The sequence below is a fragment of the Danio aesculapii genome, chromosome 4, assembly GCF_903798145.1.
Source record: "Danio aesculapii chromosome 4, fDanAes4.1, whole genome shotgun sequence".
Taxonomy (NCBI): domain Eukaryota; kingdom Metazoa; phylum Chordata; class Actinopteri; order Cypriniformes; family Danionidae; genus Danio; species Danio aesculapii.
This window is the reverse complement of record NC_079438.1, coordinates 43,726,955-43,754,377: the sequence shown is the minus strand read 5'-3', so window position 1 is coordinate 43,754,377 and position 27,423 is coordinate 43,726,955. Positions and strand designations below refer to the sequence as shown.

At 35.8% G+C, this 27,423-nt stretch overlaps 1 protein-coding gene across 1 annotated transcript in view; it reads left to right on the top strand.

The window, feature by feature from the left end:
- exoc4 (exocyst complex component 4) overlaps positions 1 to 27,423 on the top strand; it is a 197,312-nt gene that overhangs the window by 9,381 nt on the left and 160,508 nt on the right. Inside the window, exons 4-7 of the mRNA XM_056455755.1 lie at positions 6,710 to 6,894; positions 9,447 to 9,547; positions 13,682 to 13,919; positions 20,439 to 20,613. Of these exons, the coding sequence (XP_056311730.1) occupies positions 6,710 to 6,894; positions 9,447 to 9,547; positions 13,682 to 13,919; positions 20,439 to 20,613 (699 nt within the window). The remainder of the gene's footprint in view (positions 1 to 6,709; positions 6,895 to 9,446; positions 9,548 to 13,681; positions 13,920 to 20,438; positions 20,614 to 27,423) is intronic.

Here is a 27,423-nt window from a genome sequence, read left to right as displayed (position 1 = left end):
GACTGCTTTGGCAAATAACGCTCGTTGTAGACGTCATGGGATGACTGATCATGAAGGAACGTGTAGTCTGGCACATTTGGTTCCCAGGACGAGTCAAGATTTTATCGAGACAAAATCGCATAATCTGACATAGGGACTTTCGTAACTGACAATAAAAATCATGTGATATGACGCTTTAATGACAGTTGTTGTAAGCATGCAGAAAAAATGTTATTCATATTCGTAAGACTGTCATGAAACATTTCTAACGATGATTATAAAGGTTTCAAGACTTATGAACACTCCTTCAAGTAAGTTGTTACCCAAGTTTTTAACTGAAGATTAAACTTTTAGTTTGATTTAAAAAAGTACATTTGTTATACTTTTTAGAATAAATATGTTTAATAAGTATGTGCTTATATCTATTTTTTTCTTTTTGTTATTTAGTTGTATACAACATATTAAAAATATTAAGATAATAAATTATTACTTAAATGAGAAAAAAGCATTTAGATTAAAAGTTACATTAGATTTTAAAAATATATCTGATAAAATTTAATGGGTACTATTTACAGTATAACAATAAAGAAATGCATATATTTTTAGAGGATATAATAGTTCTGTAACAAAAACCATGTTTGAAATAAAAACTTTTGTCTTACATTTTTCCTTGAACTATTTATCAAATAGAAAATGGCCTATACAGTTATGCAACTCTCTTGGTTTATCTTTAGGTTCTAGGTTTCACTTTTTTCAGCACATTTTTATCAGGCGTTTAATCACACTGGTTTTTTGAGTACACCTACATCTCCCTCTCGACAGGGGAAATCAGTGTGTAGCAGTGGTCAGAGATGACAAGCTTCCATCCTCCTGCTCTCTCAGGTCTCTCAGGTGTCCTTCTCCTCAGAGAGCTTCTCCTTCTCGTGTTTGTGTGAAACTGTTAAATCTGACGAGGAGTATTGGGACTGCCAACAGAGATTACGCCGTACACCGTGTTTCAATTTGCAACTCTCATCTGAAAACGTTCTCCCTCACTCATCTGTGTCTGTTGGCTTCATGATCACACAGACACATTTATAACTCTGGTACCTGTCAGTCTGGTTTACTTCCCTAGCGTGTGCATTTCAGATGAGCTGTCATTCATTACCCCACATCTGTCCAATGGGGCCCTTCCTCTCTTTAGATTATTTGCCTAATCTCTGCTTTCGTTTCCTTTCTTTTCCCTCCTTTCCTATTCTCTTTCCTTTTCTGTTCACTTTCCTTTCCTTTCATGTTAACTTACCTTTCATTTCCTATTTGCTTTCCTTTCCTGTTTCCTTTCCTGATTCCTTTCCTGTTTTTTTTCCTTTTCATTCTCTTTCCTTTTATTTTTCCTTTCCTTTCCTTTCCTTTCCTTTCCTTTCCTTTCCTTTCCTTTCCTTTCCTTTCCTTTCCATTCCTTTCCATTCCTTTCCTCTCCTTTCCTTTCCATTCCTTTCCTCTCCTTTCCTTTCCTTTTCCTTTCCCGTTTCTTGTCCTTTCCTGTGTACTTTTCCTTTCCTTTCCTGTTCACTTTCATTTGCTTTCCTTTCCTGTTTTCCTTTCCTTTCCTTTCATTTCCTTTCCTTTCCTTTCCTTTCCTTTCCTTTCCTTTCCTTTCCTTTCCTTTCCTTTCCTTTATTTTCATTTCCTTTCCTTTTATTTCCTTTCCTTTCCTTTCCTTTCCTTTCTTGTTTCCTTTCCTTTCCCTTACCTTACTTGTCTTTTCTGTTCACTTTCCTCATGTTCATTTTCCTTTTCCTTCTTTTTTTTCTGTTTCTTCTTTATTTTCAAACCTGCTATTTTCTTTATCTGTTCAAAATATTTGTGTGTTCTTTTCCAGGGCTCTAGAGTGTGACCAATTTGGTCACATATGTAATTTCTCAATGGTGCGATAAAAAATATATGACATATAACAGCCATTCGAGGACAAAAATATTTATTAAAACAAAGTCTCTGCGACTGTGGTTCAACAGACACACATTAGGCCCTTGACGTGGGTTAAACCAATCAGAGACAGTAAAGGGCTGTTTACTTAAGTTACCTTACTTGTAGAATTATATAAAGAACTTTATGTTGACCAGATTGTAAGTTAATCGTATACAAGTCAATATTGGACTTGTCATTTTTTGTAAAACTGTGGTGTTAAATGTAATGCAGTCAAACATTTTTGGTATACCTAACTTTTGGGCTGGTACACCTAAGAAAAATGTTTTGACCGGTGCAAAAAGTTAGTTTAGAGCCCTGTTTTCGCTTTTTCTTATTCTCCTTTTTCCTTGCATTCTTTTTCTTTTCATTTCTACATACTTTCTCTCCATCTTTCTTTACTTTCTCTTCCCCTACTATTTTTTTGCCTCATTCTCTTCTCTCACTCTATCATCTCCCAGCTATAAAAATATGTATCTCCATTGCAAATAGAAGTGTCCTCTCTACTAAACCCGGTTTGCCAATAAGACATGTAAACAGACACACTTACACACCCTCAGAATGAACCAGATCAGCTGATCCTGCCGGTAAACACAGCAGCTCACGCTGGCCTCATTTGCATGAACAACTCCTTGACTTGCATGACCCTTCCTCTGTCTGTCAAAAGCGATGCACAAAGTGTGCAATGATGGCCCTCCAGAGCACCATCAACAGGCCATTAGCTTCCCTCTAATAAAGAACATTCATTCATAGCCATTTTTGATTTATTCACTAAATATAAACAAGCAGTATCCACTGCAGACAGGATCGTTCAGAGCTGAGTGGAGAGGTAAAGGCAAAGTGAAGTAAAAACTAAAAATACAAGCTAATGCACTAAAAAAGAGGGAGAGGAAGAGTGAGAGATTAAAAGAGATGGAAGGAGGAAGGGAAAGGTTGCATAGAAGATCAAGGCTTTGGGACGCATAAGCTTGGTCAGGTGAATGAAATGAGGAAATTGAACTTATCAAGCACACAACCACTTCAGATTCTGATTGCAAATGCGGCAGAATGGCAAGTAGCTGCTGATATGGTGCAGATCCAGGACAGCATTAAAGCTAAGCCTGAGGGGACTACCTGGACTGGTTCTCCATGTTAAGTTGCATTTGTTCTTCATTTTTCTGCTTAAAAATCCCCTTGCACGTGTCTGAGAGAGAGAAGAGATAACAGATACACAAAGTCATACGTATTTTTTTTTTTTTAATCCCTCAATTCAGCATGCAACATTCTCTCGTATTGCATGTTGTATTATGGGAAATTTTTAGGAGGAACGAACATTTATTTGATTGTGTATTTATTTATTTATAATTGGAAATTATATTTATTTAAATCTTTTTTTTATGATTAAAAATAAATAAATAAATAAACAAAAATAATAGTAATAATAAAAGTAGAAATAATAAAAGTGACTACTCAAATGTATGAAATATTTATCTCTATGTGTATTGTATTTATTTATCATTAGAAAATATAATAATAATTTGGGGAAAGGTTTGTTTATTAGGGATATTTTTATTACTAGAGTTTTTTTAGGTTATTTACAGGATAAATATTTATCACTTGAGATAATTAGTTATTTTTAGTCACTTTACTCTGTTTATTTGTAATTAGAAGTTGTATTTATTTAAACATTTTCTAATGAATTAAAATAATAACCATAATAATAATAATAATAGGAGTAGTAGTAATAGTTATAATAATATATTTATTTGGAAATGTTAGGGAATGAAATAGTTTTTAGGGACTTTATGTAGGAAATTATTTATTATTAGAAATGGGAAAATATTAGTTTATTAGGGATAATTTTATTACTAGAGGTTTTATTTGTTTATAAGGGAGATATTTATCACTTTTGAGAATGTTATTTTTAGTCACTTTACTCTGTTTGTTTATTTGTTTATTTATTTGTTTATTTCTAGAAATTGTATTGATTTAAACATTTTCTAACGATTTAAAATAATAGTCATAATAATAATAATAATAGTAATAATAATAGTAATAGTAATAGTAATAATCAGTGCTTAATATTAACTTTTTTGATCACCAGCCACTTTGGCTAGTAGTTTTTTTCATATAACTAGCCACTCATCATTTTCAATAGCCACAATTTTGTTGTTAAATGCATAAATTTAACTTGGCCTGCTAAAATTACTTGATTTAGATATTGTGTTTTTTTCACAAGCTTCCTCATTCATTACACTTTTTTTTGTGTGCTGTGTATGAGCTTGCTTAATGAGCATGAGGAAATGGGTTGTGGTTTCATAGTGTTTTACCACAATTAGTCCTTATTTCACATGCCTTTTCAGGGCTCAACATTAAGGATTTACCAATTTTTTTTCTCAGGCCACACTAAAAATAAATGAACAAATAACAAATTATTTCTCAGCTACAATTTTTAACTAATTAAAAAAATAAAAACAAGCAAAATATAACTGCAAACATGCGCTTTTTATTAATCAAAACCTTGAAAATGACATTTTAAAAAGAATTATTCTCATATATCTAAATCTATCTCCTTTTAAATCAATGTTTTTGTAAAGAATGATAATTAAACCTTAACCAAAACAATAAATAAATAACTGAAAGCAAAAGTAAGCAGGTGAAAAATAAAATGTGTGATTATGAAAGGATGATCACGTGCACCCAGTTAATGTTAATAATATGTTCAAAATATTGTTAAAGTGAAAGCGGCAACAGCTGCTGCTTGCAAAAAGAAATTTTTTTAAAGAATCTGGAGCTCTTGAAAGTAGCAGGACTGTGAGTGCACCAGCATCACTTTTTGTCCAGTCTATTTTAAAGAAAAGAGATCGCACAAGTTTTGATTGCAGGCATTGTTGCTTCACACAAGGAAACGGGAGTGCTCAAGCTTTATAAACACTCACGCGCATCTCATCAGCCGTGTTATATTATTATGTATTATATTTATTTTTCATTAGAATATTATTTGGGAAAATATATGTTTATTAGGATTTGTTTTATTACTAGAGGTTTTCTTTATTTATTTTTAGGGAAATATTGCTCACTTTTGAGATCACTAGTTATTTTTAATAGTCTTTTTGTTTGGTTATTTATTTGACATTTTAGAAAAAATAAATGATTGTATTATTATTTAGAAGTTTTTGAACAAAACAAACATTTGCTGTTAAATCTGTGCATGCAAAAGAGAGAGGAAGCTTATATATGCATTTAGTTTTCTGGGGATTTTGCATCATTTCCTCACTTTGTGTTCACTGATAAGCTCCGTCTCACGCCTCATTCAAGCAGCAGCCGCATACTTCATTATGCTCTCTGCAGGAAAGCCACACACACTCAGCAGAGTGAATATTCAACGCCACTGCAGTCCACCACGCTGCATTCTACCTCTTTGAAAACCTTGATTGGACGAGAGTTGTTATTGTGCTTTATCACTGTGGTTTTTGATGGGCGGGTGGGACATGTGCTATTATGTGATCCTGGAGCGCAGCTAATCTAGGTGGGTTTACAACAATGGATACGCCTGGAACACTTGAGTTATTCAGCTACTAGCAATGAACAAGCTTCACTGGGATTTGAGAGTTTCGACTTAACATGCAAAACAACAGATACAGGAGCTGAAAGAGATCCGACAGCTAGATTTTATAGTTACCATTCTGGGGTCTTAAATTTCAGCTATTTCACCATATTTAAAAATGAATAGGTCATGGGTTAAGAACATAACAGAATATCAAAACAAGCTGCACTGATTTAATATAAACAATAAAAAAACCTACAATTTTCACTTAACATTTAGCAAAAAGAGGTCAAGTAAAAAATCTAGTAAATTACCCTGCCTATAGGATATGCAATATTGTTTCGTTTAAATTAGATTGGATTAGATTAACTTTATTTTCATTACACATGTACAAGTACAAGGCACGAAATGCAGTTTAGGTCTAACCAGGAGTGCATTAGCAAGTGCAGGAAATGGGTATAAATTATAAAGTGCAATTATTGAAAAACTATGGTGATATTTACAGATGGATGTACTAAGAACATTATATACAGGTTGTATTAACTATGAACAGAGATTTACAATAGATGAATATATGTGCAGGTTGCCATTAATAATCAGAGGTGTGCAGATAGATATGAACATAATTATAAATGTATAATGTATATGTACAGTGGGTTTGTACAATTTAAGAGGAATTAGTGTAATGTAGCGGGATGAATATGTGCAATTTTAATTGTGCAAATATTAAATAATAAATCATTTAAATGAGCTTTATTATAAACGGAAGCTAACTGACCTCAAACATCCACTATAATGATATTGCAACTAGTTAATATGTATGGTTGTATGTATTTTACATATTACAAGATTTTAATATTATTAATATTAGTATTTTAATTGATTTTATTATAATGATTATTATTGTTTATTTTAATTTGTTCATTTAAATAGTTTATATTCATTTTAATTTATAGTTATTTTTTGCCAAGTATATTTAATTTATTTATTTGTATTTTTTCCATTTTATTTTAATTACTAATATGCTGACTAATTACGTATTTTATTTGTTTATGTAAAAAAATACAATGAATTTTGTACACTTAAGTGGCTAAAGTGTACAATATACTTTTGTGGTTACTGAATTTATTATTGATACCTCCAACCCAATATTTAAAAAAATGTTTCAAATTTTTAGTTTAAATTGTATTGTCATACTTACTTTTTATACAGAGACATTGATGTAGATCAGAAGCTTCAGGTGTTCTGTTGTGTTTGCAGGTCTCTGCTGTGGATTCTCTTGAAGGACCTCTCCTGCAGGTGGAGGGACTCAGCGACTTGCGACTGGAGCTCCACAGCAAGAAGCTCAATATCCACCTGGTGCTAATAGATGAGCTTCATCGACACCTCTATATCAAATCTACCAGCCGTGTGGTTCAACGGGGCAAAGACAAGGACAAGAGCCGGTAAGTTACTGATCATGCTTCAGATGAAGTATTGTGAAAAACACAAAGATCAAACTGTGCTGCTCCACTACTTGTAGTGTTTCTTGGCCAAGAAACCTTGTCACCAAAGATTTTCCAGAGATTTTCAATCAGGTTTAGATCAGGATTCTTCCCTGCCATTTCATTATTTTAGTGTTTTCAACTTTAATGAACTTCTTTACCAGTTTTGCTGTGTGAAAACAACAGGATAACTTTTTCACTTCAGGGCCTACTTCTTACTCCGATCAATTTTTGAATGCTCACCTGTTTGATGTATTCTTTAAATTGTTTCTTTATTAATATATATTATACATTTGTTGTGCCTTCTATTATTTTCTTCTATCAGCATTTTATCAGTATTTTAATTTAATTATTCGTAAAACTAAAACTATATATATATATATATATTTAAAACATAGACAGATTCAAAGAGAACCAGTGGTCAACAGGGGGGAGATTGCAAAAGACCAGCTTTAAACTAGACTGAGTGAATGTCTACTATTAAATATCTACTATTAAAAATATACAGGCAAATTTAAAATACAGTAAAACACCCTTAATCTGTTGAAATGCGTCGATCTGATGGCGGTTGAGTTTTCTAGCTGGATATTATTGGGCGATCGCTGACAAGAACCGTGAACAGCTCCACCAGAGCACATCTGAAGCTCATATGCAAGTTTATTTTACTGTCTATGGCAGAAACACCATTGAACCTCGCTAGATCCTTCTGTATTGGTGCGCGTCCATTAAAAAATTCTCACAGGACGTTAATTTCGACAACTATATGGATATATTAAATAATTTACACAAAAATACACAAAGAGGGACTTTCACTTCACGCATAGATTATGAATGAACAGAATTACGTGTACTAGTTGCAGACGCCATCATGAGGCTGTTTTTGAGCCGAGTTTTAAGTAATCTATTATAGAACAGGAGAAAGTGTATTACTTCCATCATTTTAATACAGCATATTAATAATGAAATCCAAAAATTATAGTATAATATTGAGAGTTCATTTTAAGCTATCTTGCGGCCCACCTGCTGGATCGATGAGGCCCACCAGTTGAGAATCCCTGCTTTAGAGTATATTTAACTTGTTTAATACTGCTGTTACTCCAAAGCAATTTTGATCTGCACTATACATTGTGAAGCGCATGCCATTTCTTGAAATTAGATCTGTATAGCTTGATACAAATACATCAAGTCTAGCATTTAAATCCAAGGAAAATACAAGCTGTCATGGAGCCTTAGTGTTTGAACTCAACGGAGATCAATAATTTGACAAAACGTGAACAACATAAAAGCCTTACTCAAAACTTTGATTCAGGTTGTAGCAGTGAACTAAAAGCAATTACTTTTGGAGCGGCGAAGTCATTTCTCAGCTTTAGATTAATTTACCTTCGCAGGTTGCTGGTAGCAGGGCATGAGGCTCATCTAATTACTGTGTGTGTACTTTTTAAAGAGAGAGACGTGCTCTCTTAAACCAAACATCCCATGAGTCATTGCTGTCTGATCATTAATAAGGGTGTGGAATATGCCAGACAGAATAACTGATCAGACTAATTAAGCATCCGGGCCTGAATATGGGCCAGATTTGACGTAAACCTCAGCTACTTTGACATTCTGAATAAACATTAATTAGTCAAAGGGGGTGACACGCAGAAAAAGTCGTGATCTCGGTACAGTTATGGTTCACATAATTAATAACTGGGCGATGATGCTATCTTAAAGGGAAATCACAATATTAATTCTTTATTGAAAGCGCAGTTCGCCAGGGTCTTAAATCATTAGCTTGTTGGTAAACAAAGCCTCTCTGGCCTTGTTGCATCTTTCTCAGCAGAGTTGTGTGATTAGCTGATTTGTGAGCGCACAAGGCCTAGCCGCGGTGCCACTGAAGCCGGCATCGTTCAGCACAAACAGAGATAAGTCATTCGCACCCTCACAGATGAGCACGAGAGGAATGATAATAGGTTTTTTTTGCTTTTCTGGATGGCGACGCGGCCGCCCACGTTCACTGTCGCCCGGGGATTGCTGACCCCCTCTGTCAGCGTGCCGTGCGAACCGCCGCTGCTGCCTCTGCAATGCTAATTCTCCTAGATTAGACAAGGCGCAGCGGTGTAGCACATTAAGCTAATGCAGGTTGGTGACCCCGCAGGGCTGAAGTGTGGAGTTGTTTGTAATAGTGTTTTTGATCTCAGAATTGTGCGTGCTTGTTTGTCGCTCTTCTGCTGCTCTGTTTACGGCCATGTAATTATACCACGACGCTTTCATGAGGAGAAGTGATTTATTAGTCAGGGTCATGACGCGACTGCAATTTTCTGGCAGCATTTTTATTCATTTCCTCTCTCTCTCTTGTGCGCTTCTGCCTTGTTTGAATCTTCCTGTTTTGACCACTTTAATGCCAAAAGTTCTGAATTGTTTTCACAAAATATTCACTGCTCTTTTAAGGAATGTTTAAATGAGATATTTTGTCAATCTGATAATAGTTACTAATTGCAAAAATAATGACAGCCCCTTTCGCCCCTTTTCAGGTCTGCACAGAAGGACACGTCAGTTTTGGATGTCAGCGGTTTGTCCACTCCACGCAAGATCACAGAACCTTCACAGTTCAGCACACCTGGAACATCCAGCTGTAAGAATCAACACAAAGATACAATGAACATGACTAAATGTCTAAACAACCCTGATCTCTAACAAAGTCAAAGTCAGCTTTATTGTCAATTCAACCAAATGTACAGGACATACAGTACAGAGAATCGAAATTGCGTTACTCTCAGACCCTAGGTGCATAACGGATAATATTAATACAAAAGTAGAAATTTAAAAAGAAATTACAATAAAACAATTACACATATAATATTATCTAAAAATATATATAAAAAAATGTAAGCAATACAATTACCCTTAATGGCACATGGCAAAGGCTACAGGAGATAGCGTTGTGCCACACCAGAATACTGGTTTTTGGCTGACAACAAAAGTTGTTTAGGGCAACTATTCTTGTATGTTTTGAGATTCTAACAATAATCTGTATGTTTTTACAGTCATATTAAATATGCTAATTGAATTAATTTTAATCAGATATCAGATATATATTACTTTAAATTAAAATCACAATAACCAAAACAAATATAGAAATGTAAATAAACAAGGAAAAATTATGTCTTTCTCTCTCTAGATGGATGATTAGATGGATGGATGGATGGTTAGATGGATGTATGGTTGAACGGTTGGATGGATGATTGGATAGATGGATGGATGGATGGATTGATGGATGGTTAGATGGTTATATGGTTACATGGATGTTGGGTGGATGGATGGTTGGATACAGTAGATGGATGGATGGTTAGATGGTTATATGGTTAGATGGACGGATGGTTACATGGATGTTGGATGGATGGTTGGATACTTTGCATAGATGGATGGATGGATCGAACAATTGGTAGATAGATGGATGGATAGATAGATAGATAGATAGATAGATAGACAGACAGACAGACAGACAGACAGACAGACAGACAGACAGACAGACAGACAGACTAAACGTTTTAATGATTTATTAACTTATTTCATTGTAATACAAAATTTGGGTCATGTTAATTTTATCAAAGCTTTGCATTCTGTTCTCTTTATTTTGGCCAAAAAAAGGGCCAAAAGTATTATATATTCACCACATGAAGATTCTAAAAAAACAACTAAATGCGAGATAAAATGATCATCAGCCAGTGAAAGAGAGAAATGGAGTGCTACTTTTGTGGAAAGAGAGCGAAGGAGTGAATTAACTTGATTTAGTGACTGATAATTTGAATGATTGATTCCTCTCTGCTGTACTGGAGGGAACAGCGGGTGTCCGGGCCGTTGTGAGGTGAGTGCTGATTTTGTTGGGCCTGTGCTGCATATTGTCTGAGAGTGTTCAAAGTGCTAATTAAATCATTACGACCCATCTGACCAGTGTCACTTTGTCCATTAATAAAGCACAGGAGGCTGCCACAGATAAGAAAAATCTTGCAACCATTGCTTTCTGTGTTTTGTTTTAAGATGTAGTTTATTGTACGTACATGGAGATGATTGTTTTAATACACATACTATAAAATGCCAATTTTCACTTTTACAATTACACTGTGACTCGCGATTTCATTGCATGTGCCACAAAAAAGCCTGTGTCCACACACACACACACACAAGAACACACACAGTCAGGTTTCATGAGCTCAGTACATCATGTTTCAGTAAGCATATTAACGGGTGCAGATGAGATCCTCTCTCCCGTTATTAATCATGCAGCGCTGTCAGCACAGCAGGGGTGCAGGCCTTGTTATCCGTGCTCTCCTGTGTGGGGCCGACTCCACTGTGAGCTCCCAGACTGATAGCAGACACAGAATCCCACCCACTGATGTCTGTCTACATCTGTCTGTCTGTCAGTCTACATCTGTCTGTCTGCCTATGTCTGTCTGTCTACGTTTGTCTGTCAGTCTACATCTGTTTGTTTACGTCTGTCTGTATACATCTGTCTGTCTGCCTATGTCTGTCGGTCTACGTCTGTCTGTAAGTCTATATCTGTTTGTCTATGTCTGTCTGCCTATGTCTGTCTTTCTATGTCTGTCTGTCTACATCTGTCTGTCTGTTGGTCTACATCTGCCTGTTTGTCTACATCTGTATCTTTTGGTTTACATCTGTCTGTCTATGTATGTCATTTTATGTCTAGTTCTGTCTGTCTGCTCATGTCTGTCTGTTTACATCTGTCTGTCTGTCGGTTTACATCTGACTGTCTGTCTATGTTTGTGTTTTATGTCTGTATATCTGTCTGTCTTTGTCTGTTGGCTTTCGTTTGCCTGTCTATGTCTGCATGTCTATGTCTGTTTGTCTACGTCTGTCTCTATTGTTTTTTCCATTGTTTTTTTTTGTCATTTGTTCAGTCGAGTATGTTGTTTATTCTCTTTGTCTGTCAGTCTTTCTACCTGTCTGAATTCTGTCATGTCATTCTTTTATTTTATCTATCGTGCTGCCATTATATCACTGTATCAATCATTTGTTTCATCGTTTTAACATCCAGTTTCTCTATTGTCTCTATTGTCCACCATAATTACAGCATTGTTCCAAAGCAGCTTTACGAAAAGTGCACATTATTACATTATTCCCCCAGGGAATGTTGTTGTGTATAAAGTGAACTCGACAGCATGTAAATAGTTAATCTCCACAGTTATAAAAAAAATTTGCTTTTTTGAAGGGGTGATATTTGTGTATGTAATATACTTTTTGCACCGAAGTGATCTGATCATTGCAAAAATTAAGAATATAATTTTGTATATTGATCAAGATGCGGCACGGTGGCTCAGTGGTTAGCATTGTCACCTCACAGCAAGAAGGTCACTGGTTCGAGTCATTTCTGTGTGGAATTTGCATGTTCTCCCTGTGTTTCCGTGGGTTTCCTCTAGGTGCTCCGGTTGCCCCCACAGTCCAAAAACATATATGCTATAGGGGAATTGGATGAACTAAATTGGCTGTAGTGTAAGAGTGTGTAAACATGAGAGTTTATGGGTGTTTCCCAGTGATGGGTTGTGGCTGGAAGGGCATCCGCTGCGTAAAATATTTGGTGGAATAGTTGGCGGTTCATTGCACTGTGGTGACCCCTAATATATAAAGGACAAAGCCGAAGAAAAATGAATGAATGACTATTGATCAAGAGTTTGCGTTGTCCTGAAAGTCCTTATAGGGGTTGGAATCATAACTTTACAACTGTATTAAATTTCTGTAATTCTACCAATTTGCCGTTCTCTTGCTCCTTTGTTCTTTCCATCTTATCCATTTTTTCTTATAATGTTCAATCAGTTTATCATTCATTCTATTTATCTGTCTTTTTCTCACTTTGCATGACTACTCCCACCCTTTAATTGTTCATATTTGCTCAGATTCTGCTGTAGCAGGTAGAAACATCTGAGAGCCACCGTGATTCCTGTGCCGACTGCAGTTTTTTCTTCACATTGCACGAAACGCTCGCAATTATTGCTGTTGCGGTGCTTTATGTGTGATAGGGTGACGGCATCAGACAACATTTCCCCTGCTGCGGAAGATGCTTCCCTTTTGTCGCCTATTTTGTCTAATGGCCTTTTGCACATCATTTGTCGGTGGTAATTGTAGTAATTATTTAGCAAGCTACAGTCGAGAGAGAAAAAAAAAGAGAAGAAAAACCTGAGCCCATTAACTTGCCATAAACATTAAGACCATTTTAAACAGTCATTGGATTTGAGAGCATTAGCAGACAGAAAAATAAGCACTACACTGAACCATCATTTTAATATGGAGAGGTGTGTTATGCTGTTTTATTGAAGGATTTTGCTGATGTCACGGTGAATGATTATGAAAATGTGCTGCCGAGAAATTGTGAAATATGACTCTAAAATGTATTTAAATTGCATTCATTGTAGCTCCAAGTTAGCACAATGTAAATTTGCCACAGAGTAGATTTGATTAACAATAAAGTAATGCTTTACTTTTCAATAACATTAACCTTTTTAGCTGTAAAAGCTCTTAAAGAAAAACTACATAATTTAATAACATTATCATTATAATAAAACTATCTAGTGCATATTAATTAATGCAGAATGTACATTAGTGACATTTTAATGGTTACATAATATTTAATAACTTAACAACTAACTGCTTTCATGTTGCCTTATTTTTATAGCTGCCTCATAAATCTGTTCACGCGGCTGTAATTATATATTGTTGTATTGTTCTTGACAGAGAGTTATTTGTGTTTGTGCAGTGCGTGAGCTGCAGGAAATGAAAGAGGACCTGGATGTGGACCCAGAGGAGAACAGTGCAGAGTTCATGGGGATTCTCATTAAAGCTCTGGCCAAACTCAAGAAGATCCCTGAGACCATTAAAGCCATTATGGAGCGGCTGGAGCCGGAGCTCAAGCAGATCCTCAAGAGATCCACCACTCAGATTGCTGACCATGCCTACCAGAGGGGAGAGAGCCTGGCACAGGACAACCAGCCCAGGTAAGAGCTCATGGAAAGATAGGTCAATCAATATAGTATGGTAAAACAAACTTTTGGCTTCCACTGAGTGGTACAGTACGGTTTGGTACGGGTCACCTTTATCAGGCTTGCGTTTCCACTGCGTAAAGGTGGGTGTGGTGTATGAAAGAAAACATTTCAGTCAACGTCATTCTTGCTCAAGGAAATGTTAAAGTAAAGCTGTGCGGGTCATTTACATATCATATAAGAAGCACTTCTCAAAAAACAGATGCTTTATACACATAAATACTTGTATAAATGTTCATTACTAATCTTTCTATGAACATGATTTGATTATAACTGCAGATCAATGGTAGTGCGAAATAGCCTACTGCATGTAACATCTGCAATTATATGAAATAAATAAATAAATGCAACATATATGAACACATTAGGCTCCATACAATCTTCGATATGTTACCAATTACAGAAAAACTACACACAGTATACATTTAGGCCTTATTTGGGTTCAAAAACAACACACACCTTAGAGCCCAGTCAGTGCAAACCTCTCATCTGCATCGTTAATCTTCACCAGCACATTTAACCACTTGTGAGGAAGTAATTCAGTTATTCCGAGTTCATAATAGTCCTAAAGGTGATGATAATAGTTAAACATGGCAGTTTGTTCATGGTTTAGGTTGTTGAAAGAATCATTTGCTCCTTTGTTTTTCCCCGGCTTCTCCTTTGTTTTTTCACATGTCACTCTTGCGTTTGTCCGTTTTAGAAAGGATTGCATGTCAGCAGAGCTTCAATAATTACACACACATTATCATTGTCAATTCAAGAAGTTTGTTATTTCAAATATAGACATGCAGCGAGTGCACACGAGAAAGCGAAACCACTCGCAATTTAGACGGCCTTGTGAACTACGGGGCACAGGGTAGATTCTGCTCTTCTTGGATTTGTGGCTGTTCATCAAGACGACGACAAAGTTAGTTTAAGCTCAGGTCGACCATGTCTGGTTATTAAATGTATATATTATTACAGTGTAATGTCTAGGCTGTGTATTTAAAAATGGCGCTGCCTTTGTTTTCATTCTCCTGCTTGTGTACGTGCTGGTGACGTATCTCAGTAAGCCAATATCGTTCAGCTGCGTGTCTAGCTCCATACAAAGTGTGAAGCAGATTAGTTAGTTCACCCTAAGCTTATTGGCATTGCTTTCATGGCACGCGCTCAGCAGCCACGTTTTAATAAAACTGTAGCACTTTATCGAACATTTTTTAATATCGATATTGACAATGGTGTTCGGTCAGTAAATACCGATATTGATTTTATCGCCCAGCCCTAACTCCATGCACCACTCTGTATGCAGGAAGTCCTGTTTACCAGCCATTCCCTGGGAGAGTTTTTAGTTCTGCACCAAATAAATCAAGAGAACTACAACGTTTTCTTTTATCAAATAATTGTCATTTGTTTTCTTTTTACTTCTTCCATCCCATTTATCTTTTGTTTTTCTTTTTAGAAATGAGCTTTCTATTTTTTTATCATGAACAAATGCATGAAAATCATAATTTCTGCTTGTTTGAGAAAAATAGACCCAGTCTATTTTTATTCTTGTAAATAGGCACAGACTGAATAGTTGCTCAGTGGTTGATTGTTCCAAACACCCATAATTTTGGCACTCATTTAAAGATGTTTTACTTTACTTGCACTTCATTTAACACGTGATGTGCTTCCTAGTGCAACTACATAATGTAAGAGAACGCTTTATTTTGTGAGTTGACTTGTGATTGATTGTACTTTGATAATTGAAAAGTTAATCTTTCATAATATTGGCAGATTTTTATTTTTCCCTTCCCACATGTCCTCGATCATATCAGATTATGGAAGTTGCTTCTGAAGTCGTAATGTTTTAATGGAAGATTATTCAAACACAGGGTATTTCTTTACATTGAGATGCACTGATAAATCATCCGCAGGTCGAGAGTTATTAAGTAAATGGGGTCAGTTTTGAGTTCATGTTGTCCTTAAATGATGTAAGAAATAAAAGCTGCCATTGACAGTCACTTTAGATGTAGTTCTCCCTCTTGCAGTGATTTTGTTTTTAAGGGAAGCACTTTGGCAGGCGTTTGAACTGAAGTGTGATTGGTTTCCATTGTTTTCCTTCTTTATTGCGCTCTCTCGCTTTACCCGATGATGGCTTGCAGGATCAATGCTCTCATCTGTCATGTGGCATTCATACCTCCCTCATTTCCAGAAATGGTGTAATCCATAAAAGCGAGCCGCGGCCAGTGCCTGCTTAAGCAGCGGCTCTCACGGAGAAAAACAAAAGCAAGGGAAGAAAAGACAGATAATGAAGGCTGTTAAAGAAACGCTCTTTACCCAAGGCTAAAATGAACTCTCAATCGTTTATTTTTTCAACGCCATTCTCTGGGTTTTAATGTTTGCCCCCACTCTTTTCTCCAATGGGCGAGAGAATATCTGCTGACTTTTCATTGTGGGATTTTAATGAAATAAACGAGGGCTTTTCATTGAGAGCAGTGATGATTATGCTGGAAACTTTTGCTTTATTTCCATTGTTCACAAACTCATCTAAAAACGGTGTCTGCATATGAATGTGTGTGTGTGTGTTTCATCTGAATGTGTGTTTGTTTCAATGTATGATGCATTCATACATAACACACAAAGCACTGCTCAATTAATATGGGATTTCACCTTTGAAATAGTACATGAAAGCATTCGAGTGACCTGAGTGAAAATCAGGTCCCATTTTAAGCATACAGCAGTTTCACTGTTTACTTGTGTGTCTGTGTCTTGTGCTAACGTGCAAGTTGAGGTAGGGCTCCGTTTCTATGGAAACCTCATCAGAAAAAGCTGCTGCATTACAGTTCACAGGGAAAACTGTGTCTTGATAAGGTGTTCTGAGCAGGTGTGATGATTGCGAAGCGACACAATCTGACAATATTTACTATGCAATACATAGTTATGTGGTGTAGGATGCGGGCCAATGAGATTTCGCTGTGGGCATGGCTATAAAGCACTGCAGTAATAGAGAGCGAGTGATTCATTCATTCCTTTGTTTGTTTGTTTAGTCATTCATGCTTCTGGGTTGTTAGAATATAGCCAGACCAGACCCTATATACCTATATTCCATCCATCCATCCATCCATCCTATTCTTTCTGTCATTCCTTCCTTCCATCCATCCATCCTTCCTTCCTTTGTTTCTTTTTTTCTCTTCCTCCTTCCTATTCTCTCTGTCCTTCCTTCCTTCCTTCCATCCATCCATCCATCCATCTGTCATTCCATCCATCCATCCATCTATCCATCCATCCTATTCTCTTTGTCCTTCCTTCCATCTATTCTTCCATCCATCCTATTCTTTGTCATTCCTTCTATCCTCCATCTGTCTTTCCATCCATCCATCCATCATTCCATCCATCCGTCATTTCTTCCATCCATCCATCCATCTGTCCGCCATTCCTTCCATCAGTTATTTCTTCCTTCCATTCATCCATCCATCCTTCCGTCATTCCTTCCATCCATCCATCTATTCGTCATTCCATTCATGCATCCATTCTATTCTCTCTGTCCTTCCTTCCTTCCATCCATCCATCCATCCATCCATCCATCCATCTGTCCATCTGTCATTCCGTCCATCCATCCTATTCTCTTTGTCCTTCCTTCCATCTATTCATCCATCCATCCTGTTCTTTGTCATTCCTTCCATTCTCTATCCGTAATTCCATCCATCCATCCATCCGTCTTTCCATCCATCCGTCATTCCATCCATCCATCATTTCTTCCATCCATTCATCCATCTGTCTGCCATTCCTTCCATCCATCCGTCTGTTTGTCATTCCATTCATCCATCCATCCTATTCTCTGTCCTTCCTTCCATCTGTCATTCCATCCATCCATCCATCCATCCATCCAATTCTTTCTGTCGTTCCATCCATCCGTCCTATTCTTTGTCATTCCTTCCATCCATCCATCATTCCACCCGTCCATCCATTAATCCAATTCTTTCTGTCGTTCCATCCATCCATCCATCAATCAAGTTCTTTCTGTCGTTCCATCCATTCAACCATCCATCAATCCAATTCTTTCTGTTGTTCCATCCATCCATTCATCCATCCAACCATCCATCAATCCAATTCTTTCTGTCATATCAATTAATTCAATCAATCATTCACTCTATTTTTTAATAATAATTTAAATTGAGGTATTTTTATTTATGATTTCTTTAAATAATATTTTGTCAAAATATAGCTATATATATATATATATATATATATATATATATATATATATATATATATATATATATATATATATATATATATATATATTACAATTATAGTAAATAAATATTGTAAAAAATATATATAAATATAGTTCATACTGTGTGCCAATTACCAACGGTGCAATGCCACCAAGCTAAAATCCAGATGTGTATGTGTAAATAGCCGATGTGCTGTGGCTTGATGTTCTGCAGTGTTTATGTAAAGAAGCGTCGTCCAGCATTATATATGCTTCCATGTTGAGCCTGAATCAAGGGTTATGTCCTGTCCTCTGTAAATCAAGCTTAACATGTGTTATCATGCACCGTCTCTCTCACCGAACATCCATCATCTTCCAGTCTTCTACCTCCCAGCAATCTTTATACCCTCCATCATGCTGTCACCTCCAACCTCTCCATCCCGCCTACCAGTGTTTTTTTTCCTCTGCCTCATTTTACTGGGACGAGTGAGTAAACTCCACAAAAGTCAGACAGATGTGTGTCCTCCTAGTGGACCCGGAGAGTTTGACAGATGCTGCTAATTGTTGTTGGTGAACAGCTGCCGTTGCTCAACAGGGAGATTCTGTCAGCACCCTGCTGCTGTCATGTTCATTAGTAACAGAGAATGGACCGCTTTTTGGCTCGGTTTCGGTGATGTGGAGGGATTTCTGACAGCCTGACTGACTGCAGCAGTGGCTTTGTCTTGGAAAACGTCTCTAGATTAGTGGTTTTCAAACTGGAGTCCAGGGATGTCCCAAGGGGCTATTGGGTGCTGCTGGGAGTTCGGCAAGCAAACAAACAAAATAAATTAGCAAAATTGTACTTTTAGGGCTGTCAAAGTTAAAATGGTTGCAAAATTTTTGTTGTTATTCTAATAATTGGTATTCTTAAAGGGGTGGTCCACTATGATATCAAATTTTAAACTTTAGTTGATGTGTAATGTAGCTGTGTGAACATAAACAACATCTCTGAATGTAATATGCTGAAAGTTCAGTGCGAAGAGAGACATTGGCTTTTACAGAGTTAGCTTAGCAAAACCTACAGCGAACGAATTTTGGGGACTACAAAAAAATACTTCCGGGTTAATAAGATCATAAATGTTTCAGGTTACGCGCATTCACCACACGCACACACCCTGGCCAGATGCGCTGTAATGTTTTATTACTTATTTAGTATTTATTTAGTATTTAGTATTTATTTAGTATTTAGAACTTTTTACTTCTAAAACTGCTAACTTTTTTTCTATTTTGATCTTTTTAAACTGTTATTTAAAGCTACTGAAACTTTTTGTTGCTGGGGAAAAACACCTTTTTCTTTAGATATATTTCTCTCTCTCTCTCTCTTTCTCTTTGCTTTTGTCAGAAAAATAATTAATCAGTAGAAAGTAGTTGTGCCTTTTGTGATTTAAAAGGAAACCATTTTTCAATGTTTTGTGCATTGTGAGCTTAAATATTTTTTTCTGACGTTTAGTTTTATGTTTGTGGATTTTAAGGTTATTTTTTCTAAAATTGGTTTAATTTTTGATTTCAAATTTGCAAAAAAGAAGAGAAAAAAGAACGAATTATTAATTTTGTTGTAAGAAAAGCCAAAATGGCAATTTACATAAGAAAAGAAAAGATAGAGGGTGAAGTTTGTCAAGATGTGGGCTAAGATTTTAAGAGTTTAATTAAAGTGAGAATCAAGTTTGTTTTTGGTTTTCATAAGAATGTTAAGAATATTGAAGAGTTTAAAAATGTGTGGATTCATAAAGATAGATTGTGTTCTGTTAAAGATGGAGAACTAATATTTACAGAATGGCATGGTCAAATGAACCTTTGTAATATTGATATTTTTGTTATGGTATGAAATAAAGTAATTTTTTATAAATAAAAAAAAACTCTTTCTCCAAGTATGTAAAGAAAAAGAGATTTCCTTGTCAGTTGTTATATTTTGTAATAGGACAAGCTAAAATAGATGTTTTATGAGCAGAAGAAGGAAAATTAAACACAATGTAGAGCATAATGTAGTATTTTCAAGAGTGGTACAGGCAAGAGTTTTGACTAATTTTAATTACTATGAGCACATGGATGATTTGGACACTTTTGAAAACATTTGGTGCTATAACAGTGCTGTATGGATGAGAAGAATGTTGTTTTTACTTTTGAATGCATATGGTCTAATACAACTTGAAATTAACCATTTATAGTTGTATTTCATTGGTTTTAATGTAATAAAGTTTTGTAAAACTCAATTCTCTCTCTCTCTCTCTCTCTCTCTCTCTCTCTATTGCCCTCTTTAGGTTGCTGCTGGAACTGCTGGAGCTGTTGTTTGATAAGTTGAATGCGGTGGCCCAGGCTCACAGTGTGGTTCTCAGCCACCTTCAGCAGATTGTTGTCTCTCCCAATGGAGCCCAGGAAGGGATCAAACTCTATGAGCAGGCTGATGTCTATGCCAAGATTCAAACTGTCCTACAGGTCAGTCCCTGCAGAGTCATTCAATGAAGCAGATGCAGCTAATTAGATGATATTTTTGAAAAAAGGCAGTATACACATGCAAAAAATGCACATTAGCCACCACATATCTACATTTAAAAAACCTTAGCAAACTCTTCGGCATAAACAATCTTGACAACAACCCAATGCTGTGAGGCGGCATGCTTTCAGTCTTAATTGTTAGCTTTTTTTTTAACAAAATCATGCTATTAACTTTTATTTACTGTAACTGTTGTTAATTAGTAGTTAACAAGGGCTGTTTACTGTTAATAACTGCTTCTCGTGTCACTTCTGTTAAACAGATGAGGTGAAGAAAGGAATTTGCAACTGAAGTTTTGTAAATAATTTACATGAATTTCCTCCAAGTGCTGTGTTTAATTGGAGAGTGTTAATTGGGAAATGTTTACTTTCAGTGTGTATGGGTGTTTAGCAGCAGACTGATGGGCAGGTGAGATTACCAGCTGTTCACGTAACCTTTGAGAATCTCTCAAGAGGCCCAACATTAAGTGTCTGTTTGTGTGTTTGGAAAGTACCTGCTGGAAATCCTGCTGCACGTCTTTTATCTCTTTTTTCAGTCAAATTGGTAAAAGAAGATTGTTTTTGAGCAATAAACCTTTACTTAAATTAAAAGTCAACCACAAATGTTAAGTAAAATAACAGGTTTTGTTTGAAGGCATGGCATGTGCTTGTATATTAAAGTTACTGTGATGTGTCACAATAACAGTAAATGCTGACACTTTTCATGCCAATTTGAGGAAAGAGCACAAGCTATGCCATCAACAACATTATATCCTTCGTTGGCTTGGCCAATCTACAGCTTGATTTTCTTTCTCTGAAACCATTTAATAGTTTCCTTGGCTGTGTTTTGGATCATTGTCTTGCTGAAATGTCCACTCTGGTTGCATCTTCATCATCCTGGTAATGTAGATGTTGGACTGAAGCAGCTAATATTAATTTACAATGACGAAGGGGAGAGGGTTGCTGAATAACTACTGAGAGATTTCAGCTGCTGTCTGGGCTTTCACTGACTTTCAACACCTGCCTTTCTTCACGTGTTCAATACTTTTTCCCTGTGTCATTTCATTTTATTATACATAACTTAATTTGTAAACTAATTAGATTTGTTTTCTTTGCATATATGGATTTATTTGGTTGTTATTAACATCTGGTGAAACAGCTCAAGTCAACAGCACCATTAGAAATATGTTTTTTGTTAAAAATGGTGGTGTGTTGAATACTTATTTTCCCCACTATATAGTAGTGTAGTTTATTTTGCATTAGTCTTATTTCATTCAAGGGGGAGCTTAAATTCATGAATCAATTCAATGATTTCCCATCCTACTCAAGTACTAACCAGTTCTACAGTAGCTTCCAAGATCAGATAATATTGTTTAATTATTGTTATTAACAAAACTCTATTTTAGTATGTGGGAGGATTGTTGCAAATATGGAATATGGTGTTCTTATGATACATTACACAATGTTCACGTTGTAGATCCTGTATTTTCGTGCTCCAGCAATTGTAAAACCACTTTAGGTTCAGGTGGTCAAACTAATTGAAAATTTAGGTTTGAAGAATTTGTTATAACAAGACCTTAACCTATTATTTTTTGTATCATACTTCATTCTTTTCTTCTAGAATTTCACCTCTCTTCTCCTGTTTCTCATTCCATGTGCACACTTACAGAGCATTATTTTTCAGCTGCATCCTACTGCAGATGTGGTCGTGCAGTAGAGACAGGAATCGGTAGAAAGAGGGAGATGGAGAAAGAGATGGGAGTGGTGCTGCAGCTGGGGAATGAGTAAATGGGTTTGTCATCACTCCATCAAACAGGGTGAAGAGTCAGACTATGACCTTGTACTTGTCTTTTTTCACTCCTCGTTTCAAAGCAGTCTGCAGAGAGCTGTAACGAAAGACTAGGCTTGGCCCTGCCAACTGTTGCTAAGGCCCCACTGAGCCGCTTGCAGACCTAAGTAATGAGTCGCATCTTTCCAAGAGGTGACTACAGAAGACAAAATATGCATTTAACTGAGTCTGATGAGGGCTTTGACTGTGAGCATGTGCGCTGTCTGTTTTTCAGCATTTATTAGCACAAGCACCTCGCACCTTTGCTAGCAGCAGATTAATTTGTTTTGCTTCAGCTTGTCGTGTTCTGTTCAGATAAAACGCAAACATCTTTAAAGTCTGTGTGACATCAAAATTTACTTTTATTTTTTTTTCTATTGTCATTCTTTAGGTCAACATTTAATCCACTGAAAAATAATTTTTTTTTAGTAATATTCAGACAAATTCTGACCATTTGCTTCTGCGTTTGGAGTGACGGTGCTTCTCTGTTGATGTCAGTTTGACTGCTTCAGCCACCATACTCTTGACCACGCCCCTCTTACTGTTAGTTTGAAGGAAGCCCCGCCCACTACTCAATATTCTGTTTCAGTTGGAACAACTTCAACATACTGAAGTTAAAGTCTCAGCAACTTCCAGTTCACACAGACTTTAAGTGATGGCAGCAGTGTAATAACAACGAATGCCGAATACTGTATTATAGATGCACCGTTATGGAAATGTTGTCTAATATTGATAACTTTTTACATTAGGAAACCTATTACTAGGGCCAGACAGCATCAGTGGACTTTTCTTAGCTTTTTTTAACATTAGTAAAAAAATTATTTGGAATGATTTTGAGAGTATAGGAGCTTAAAAAAATTAATTCTTATACTTTTCTTATACCTAATAATTCTTACCTTTTATTAAAAGGTTACAATTGTAATCCAATTAGAACCACTTATTGTTTGCTCTGCTCAATGACAGGCTAATGGATGCCGACGCGCTGTATCAGACGCGCTCAGAAATGATAAATATTAAAAATAGGCACTATCCTTATAAATAAACTGCATAAATGCAATCTAAACAACTACATTCCTGCCTAAAAAAATCCAAATTACATTATGTTGCCCAATAGCTGCAATGTTTGTCAAACTAGTGAGTTTATTGATCTGCTGTCACTCTATGTGGGCGGAATAATACAAAATGGTGAGAAGGCTGTACGAGTGTTGTTATTACCGAATATCGCATGGCTATCAGCCAATCAGATTCGAGAACCAGACAGAACTGTTGTATAAATATATTTACATATGTATGCTAAATATTATAATTAATTAAATAAAATTTCCTTGATTACAAAAACACAATGCAAACAAATACAAATTTAATTTTAAAACCTTAACTGCAGAAAAACAAGAAAACTGCGAGGAAATTTCAAGATCTTTCTTTTCACAAAATCAATAACAAACTGTAATTATTCTGAAGTCCTATTTTTTTTCATAGCGAAAACAATTCCATCACTGCCAGCATTTTGTCTTCTCTCTAGCATAAACTCTGATGTGGGTCAACCAGATAATCCATAATCATTCATTATACTGATATTGCAAATACATTTGTTTTGACTTTTTTTTTTTTTTTTTTCAAAGTGCTGTTAGCTAATGACCTGGAATTTATGAATAGCCAAGGGTAATGGATTCAAATAAAATCTTCTGAAAATGTTTTACAGTAGAATAAATGTAAACTGTATCTTGGATGGCCTAAAGAGGAGGCAATTAGCTGCAAAATTGTGGGTTATTCTGTTGTGCTTGATACATGAATACTTCACTAGACATTTATATTGCATACCTCCAACTTTCAAAAGCTTTTTGTTTCAATAATAACACACAATCTTTAAAAAAAAAAGGCCACAGGAAGGGGAAGTGATCATTCTGGCTTTCATAAAGCAGTTGATATTAAGTGTTCAGTGGGCTGGTTGCCAGGGGCCGTGGAGTCTCCTGTGGTCACGGTGTGAGATAATGGAAGCCCTTGATGAGAATCTTCATTAAGGTAGATGAGGTTTTTTTTAACCATTTGTTTTTTTTCTCTCCTCTTTATACTATCACAAAGTCTGCTCTGATCTCTTCTCCTAATCACCTGACTGCTACACTAGACACCGATAGCAGCCACTAAAGTGCTGCATCTGAACCATCATAAAATACACAGCATCTTCTGAAAACATGATTGCTGTTTCCACTCTGTTTCCTCTGTAGAGTGTGGAAGAATACATTGTCACATTTTTTTTTCCTTTTTTTCTGGCATTATTGATCGATTTATTGATTAATTTAGTTAGTTTCCTTTTATTTCCTTTATTTTTATTCTCTTCCTTTTCCGTCTTTTTCTTTTCCTTTTCATTCCCTTTTCTCCCTTTTCTTTTTTCTTTTTTATCCTCTTTCTTCTCTTCCTTTCCTTTCCTTTCCTTTCCTTTCCTTTCCTTTCCTTTCCTTCCTTGCCTTGCATTTCCTTTCTCTTTCTTCCTTTTCCTTCCATTTACTCCTTTTTCTTTCATTTCCTTTTAATTTTTCCTTTCAATTCTTACCTTTTGTTTTTTTCTTCCCTTCTCTTTTTCCTTTTTCTTACTTTTACTTTCATTTTCCTTCCCTTTTCTTTCTTTCCTTTTCCTTCCCTTTTTTCCTTTTTAATCCCTTTCCTTTCCATTTCATCTACTTTTATTTAATTCAAAGTTTTCTTTTCATTTCCTCCTTATTTCCTGTCCATTCCATGCTTTCCTTCCCTGCTCTTCATGTTCCTTCTTTCCTATACCTTCTGTTTTCCATTTATTTTCCTTCCATTTTTTTCTTTTTCATTTTCTTTTCTTTCCTTTCATTTCCTCCATCTTGCATCCTTTTCCCTTTTCTTTACTTTCCTTTTCGTTCTATTCCATTCCACCCTCTTTCCTTTCCTTTCCTTTCCTTTCCTTTCCTTTCCTTTCCTTTCTTTCCTTTCCTTTCCTTTCCTTTCCTTTCCTTTCCTTTCCTTTTCTTTCCTTTCCTTTCCTTTCCTTTCCTTTCCTTTCCTTTCCTTTCCTTTCCTTTCCTTTTCCTTTCCTTTCCTTTCCTTTTACTTTCCTTACCTTTCCTTTTCCTTTCCCTTCCTTTCCTTTCTATTCCATTCCATCTTCTTTCCTTTCCTGTCCTTTCCTTTCCTTTCCTTTCCTTTCCTTTCCTTTCCTTTCCTTTCCTTTCCTTTCCTTTCCTTTCCTTTCTATTCCATTCCATCTTCTTTCCTTTCCTTTCCTTTCATTTCCCTTCTTTTCCTTTCCCTTCTTTTCCTTTCCTTTCCTTTCCTTTCCTTTTCCTTTCCTTTTCCTTTTCCTTTTCCTTTCCTTTCCTTTTCTTTCCTTTCCTTTCCTTTCCTTTCCTTTCCTTTCCTTTCCCTTTCCTTTCCTTTCCTTTCCGTTCCTTCCTTTCCCTTTTCCTTTCCTTTCCCTTCTTTTCCTTTCCTTTCCTTTCCCTTTTCCTTTCCTTTCCTTTCCCTTCTTTTCCTTTCCTTTCCTTTCCCTTCTTTTCCTTTCCTTCTCTTTATGTTCCTTCCTCATGCCTTTCCATTTCCTTTCCATTCCATTCGTTTCCGCTTTATCATTTTCCTTCCCTCTCCTCTTTTTTTCTTCCCTTTCTCACTTTCCTTCCTTTCCCCTTTCTTTTCTTTTTCTATCCTATTTTTTTCCAGTTTTTAAACTTTTACTCCTCCTTTGTTCTTTTTCTTCTCTGTCATTTTTCTATCATCCCTGTTCCCTCATAAGCTGACGCTCTTGAGTTTCTGGTGTCAGGTGCTGATTGTAGGACTGGAGTCTCAGGTGAGAATGATGGTTCTGTCCTGGGCACCGATGCACCTGATGTTCTCAGTGTCACTTGTTGGCTACCCTTCAGGATAACCTCTTGTTCTTTCATTGGAGTAGATGAGACCTCTAAACACCAGTGCCTTTCTCTCTTTCTTAATACTGAACTTTTGTTCCCAAGTTTCCTCTGTTCCTGTGGGAGACAGGAATCACCTTGACCTTTTCATTACACTGAAGACATGAAGGCCATGGACAAATGGACCTGAGAGACACGTTTTAATCTTTATTTCTTTCAGTTCCTGACTCTTTGAACTGTAGCTCAGCCATTCTTGAAGACAGCTGTGCAAAAGTCTGGGAGTGTTATAATCCATATTGGGCTTGTAAACCTGTTTCGTGAAAGGCCATGCAGAGTTTTTAGGACTCTGTGGAATAAATAGATATTGACTCTTTTTGGAGGGACCACTGACTGAACCCTTTGCCACTGACAGTCCAATCATGAATTTCTCTTATATTATTTTTCTTTTTTTTATTGCCACAGAAGAAGCGACCAAATTTTTTAGTAGTAATTACAGATATGCTTAGTATGTTGAGTGTTTAGTAATAATATAGGTGATATTATGTAATACACATTATGGAGGCTGTTGAATGGCTGTTTTTTATTTCTTTTTGTTATTATTTTGAATGATTTGCTATTATTATTAATATCATTATTATTATTATTATTATTACTATCATTATACTGTATTTACTGTTATTTTTGTAATATTTTATTATCATAAACTATATTCTCACCCTATAAATATTGACATTTGTACTGAACATATTTTTGAGAGATTACAAATTAACAAATTTTGTGAGATTATCAAATAACTAGCTTTTTTCAGTACCTGTTGATTTGTGTATGTGTACATTATGTAGGTGTGTACAGTAAGTATGTACTGTATATATGTGTACAGTATGCGTGTACACCATGCATGTATAAACAGTATGCATGCCAATATTTGATCTTAATTATTTGTTATGAAATTGGTACTTATATCCAGATAGATATAATTCTTTAGTTTATCCTTATTATTTATATTGCTAATTACAATAATAATTATTATAATAATTGTTGTTAATAATATATTTCAAATTTGAGTTTGAGTTTGATTCT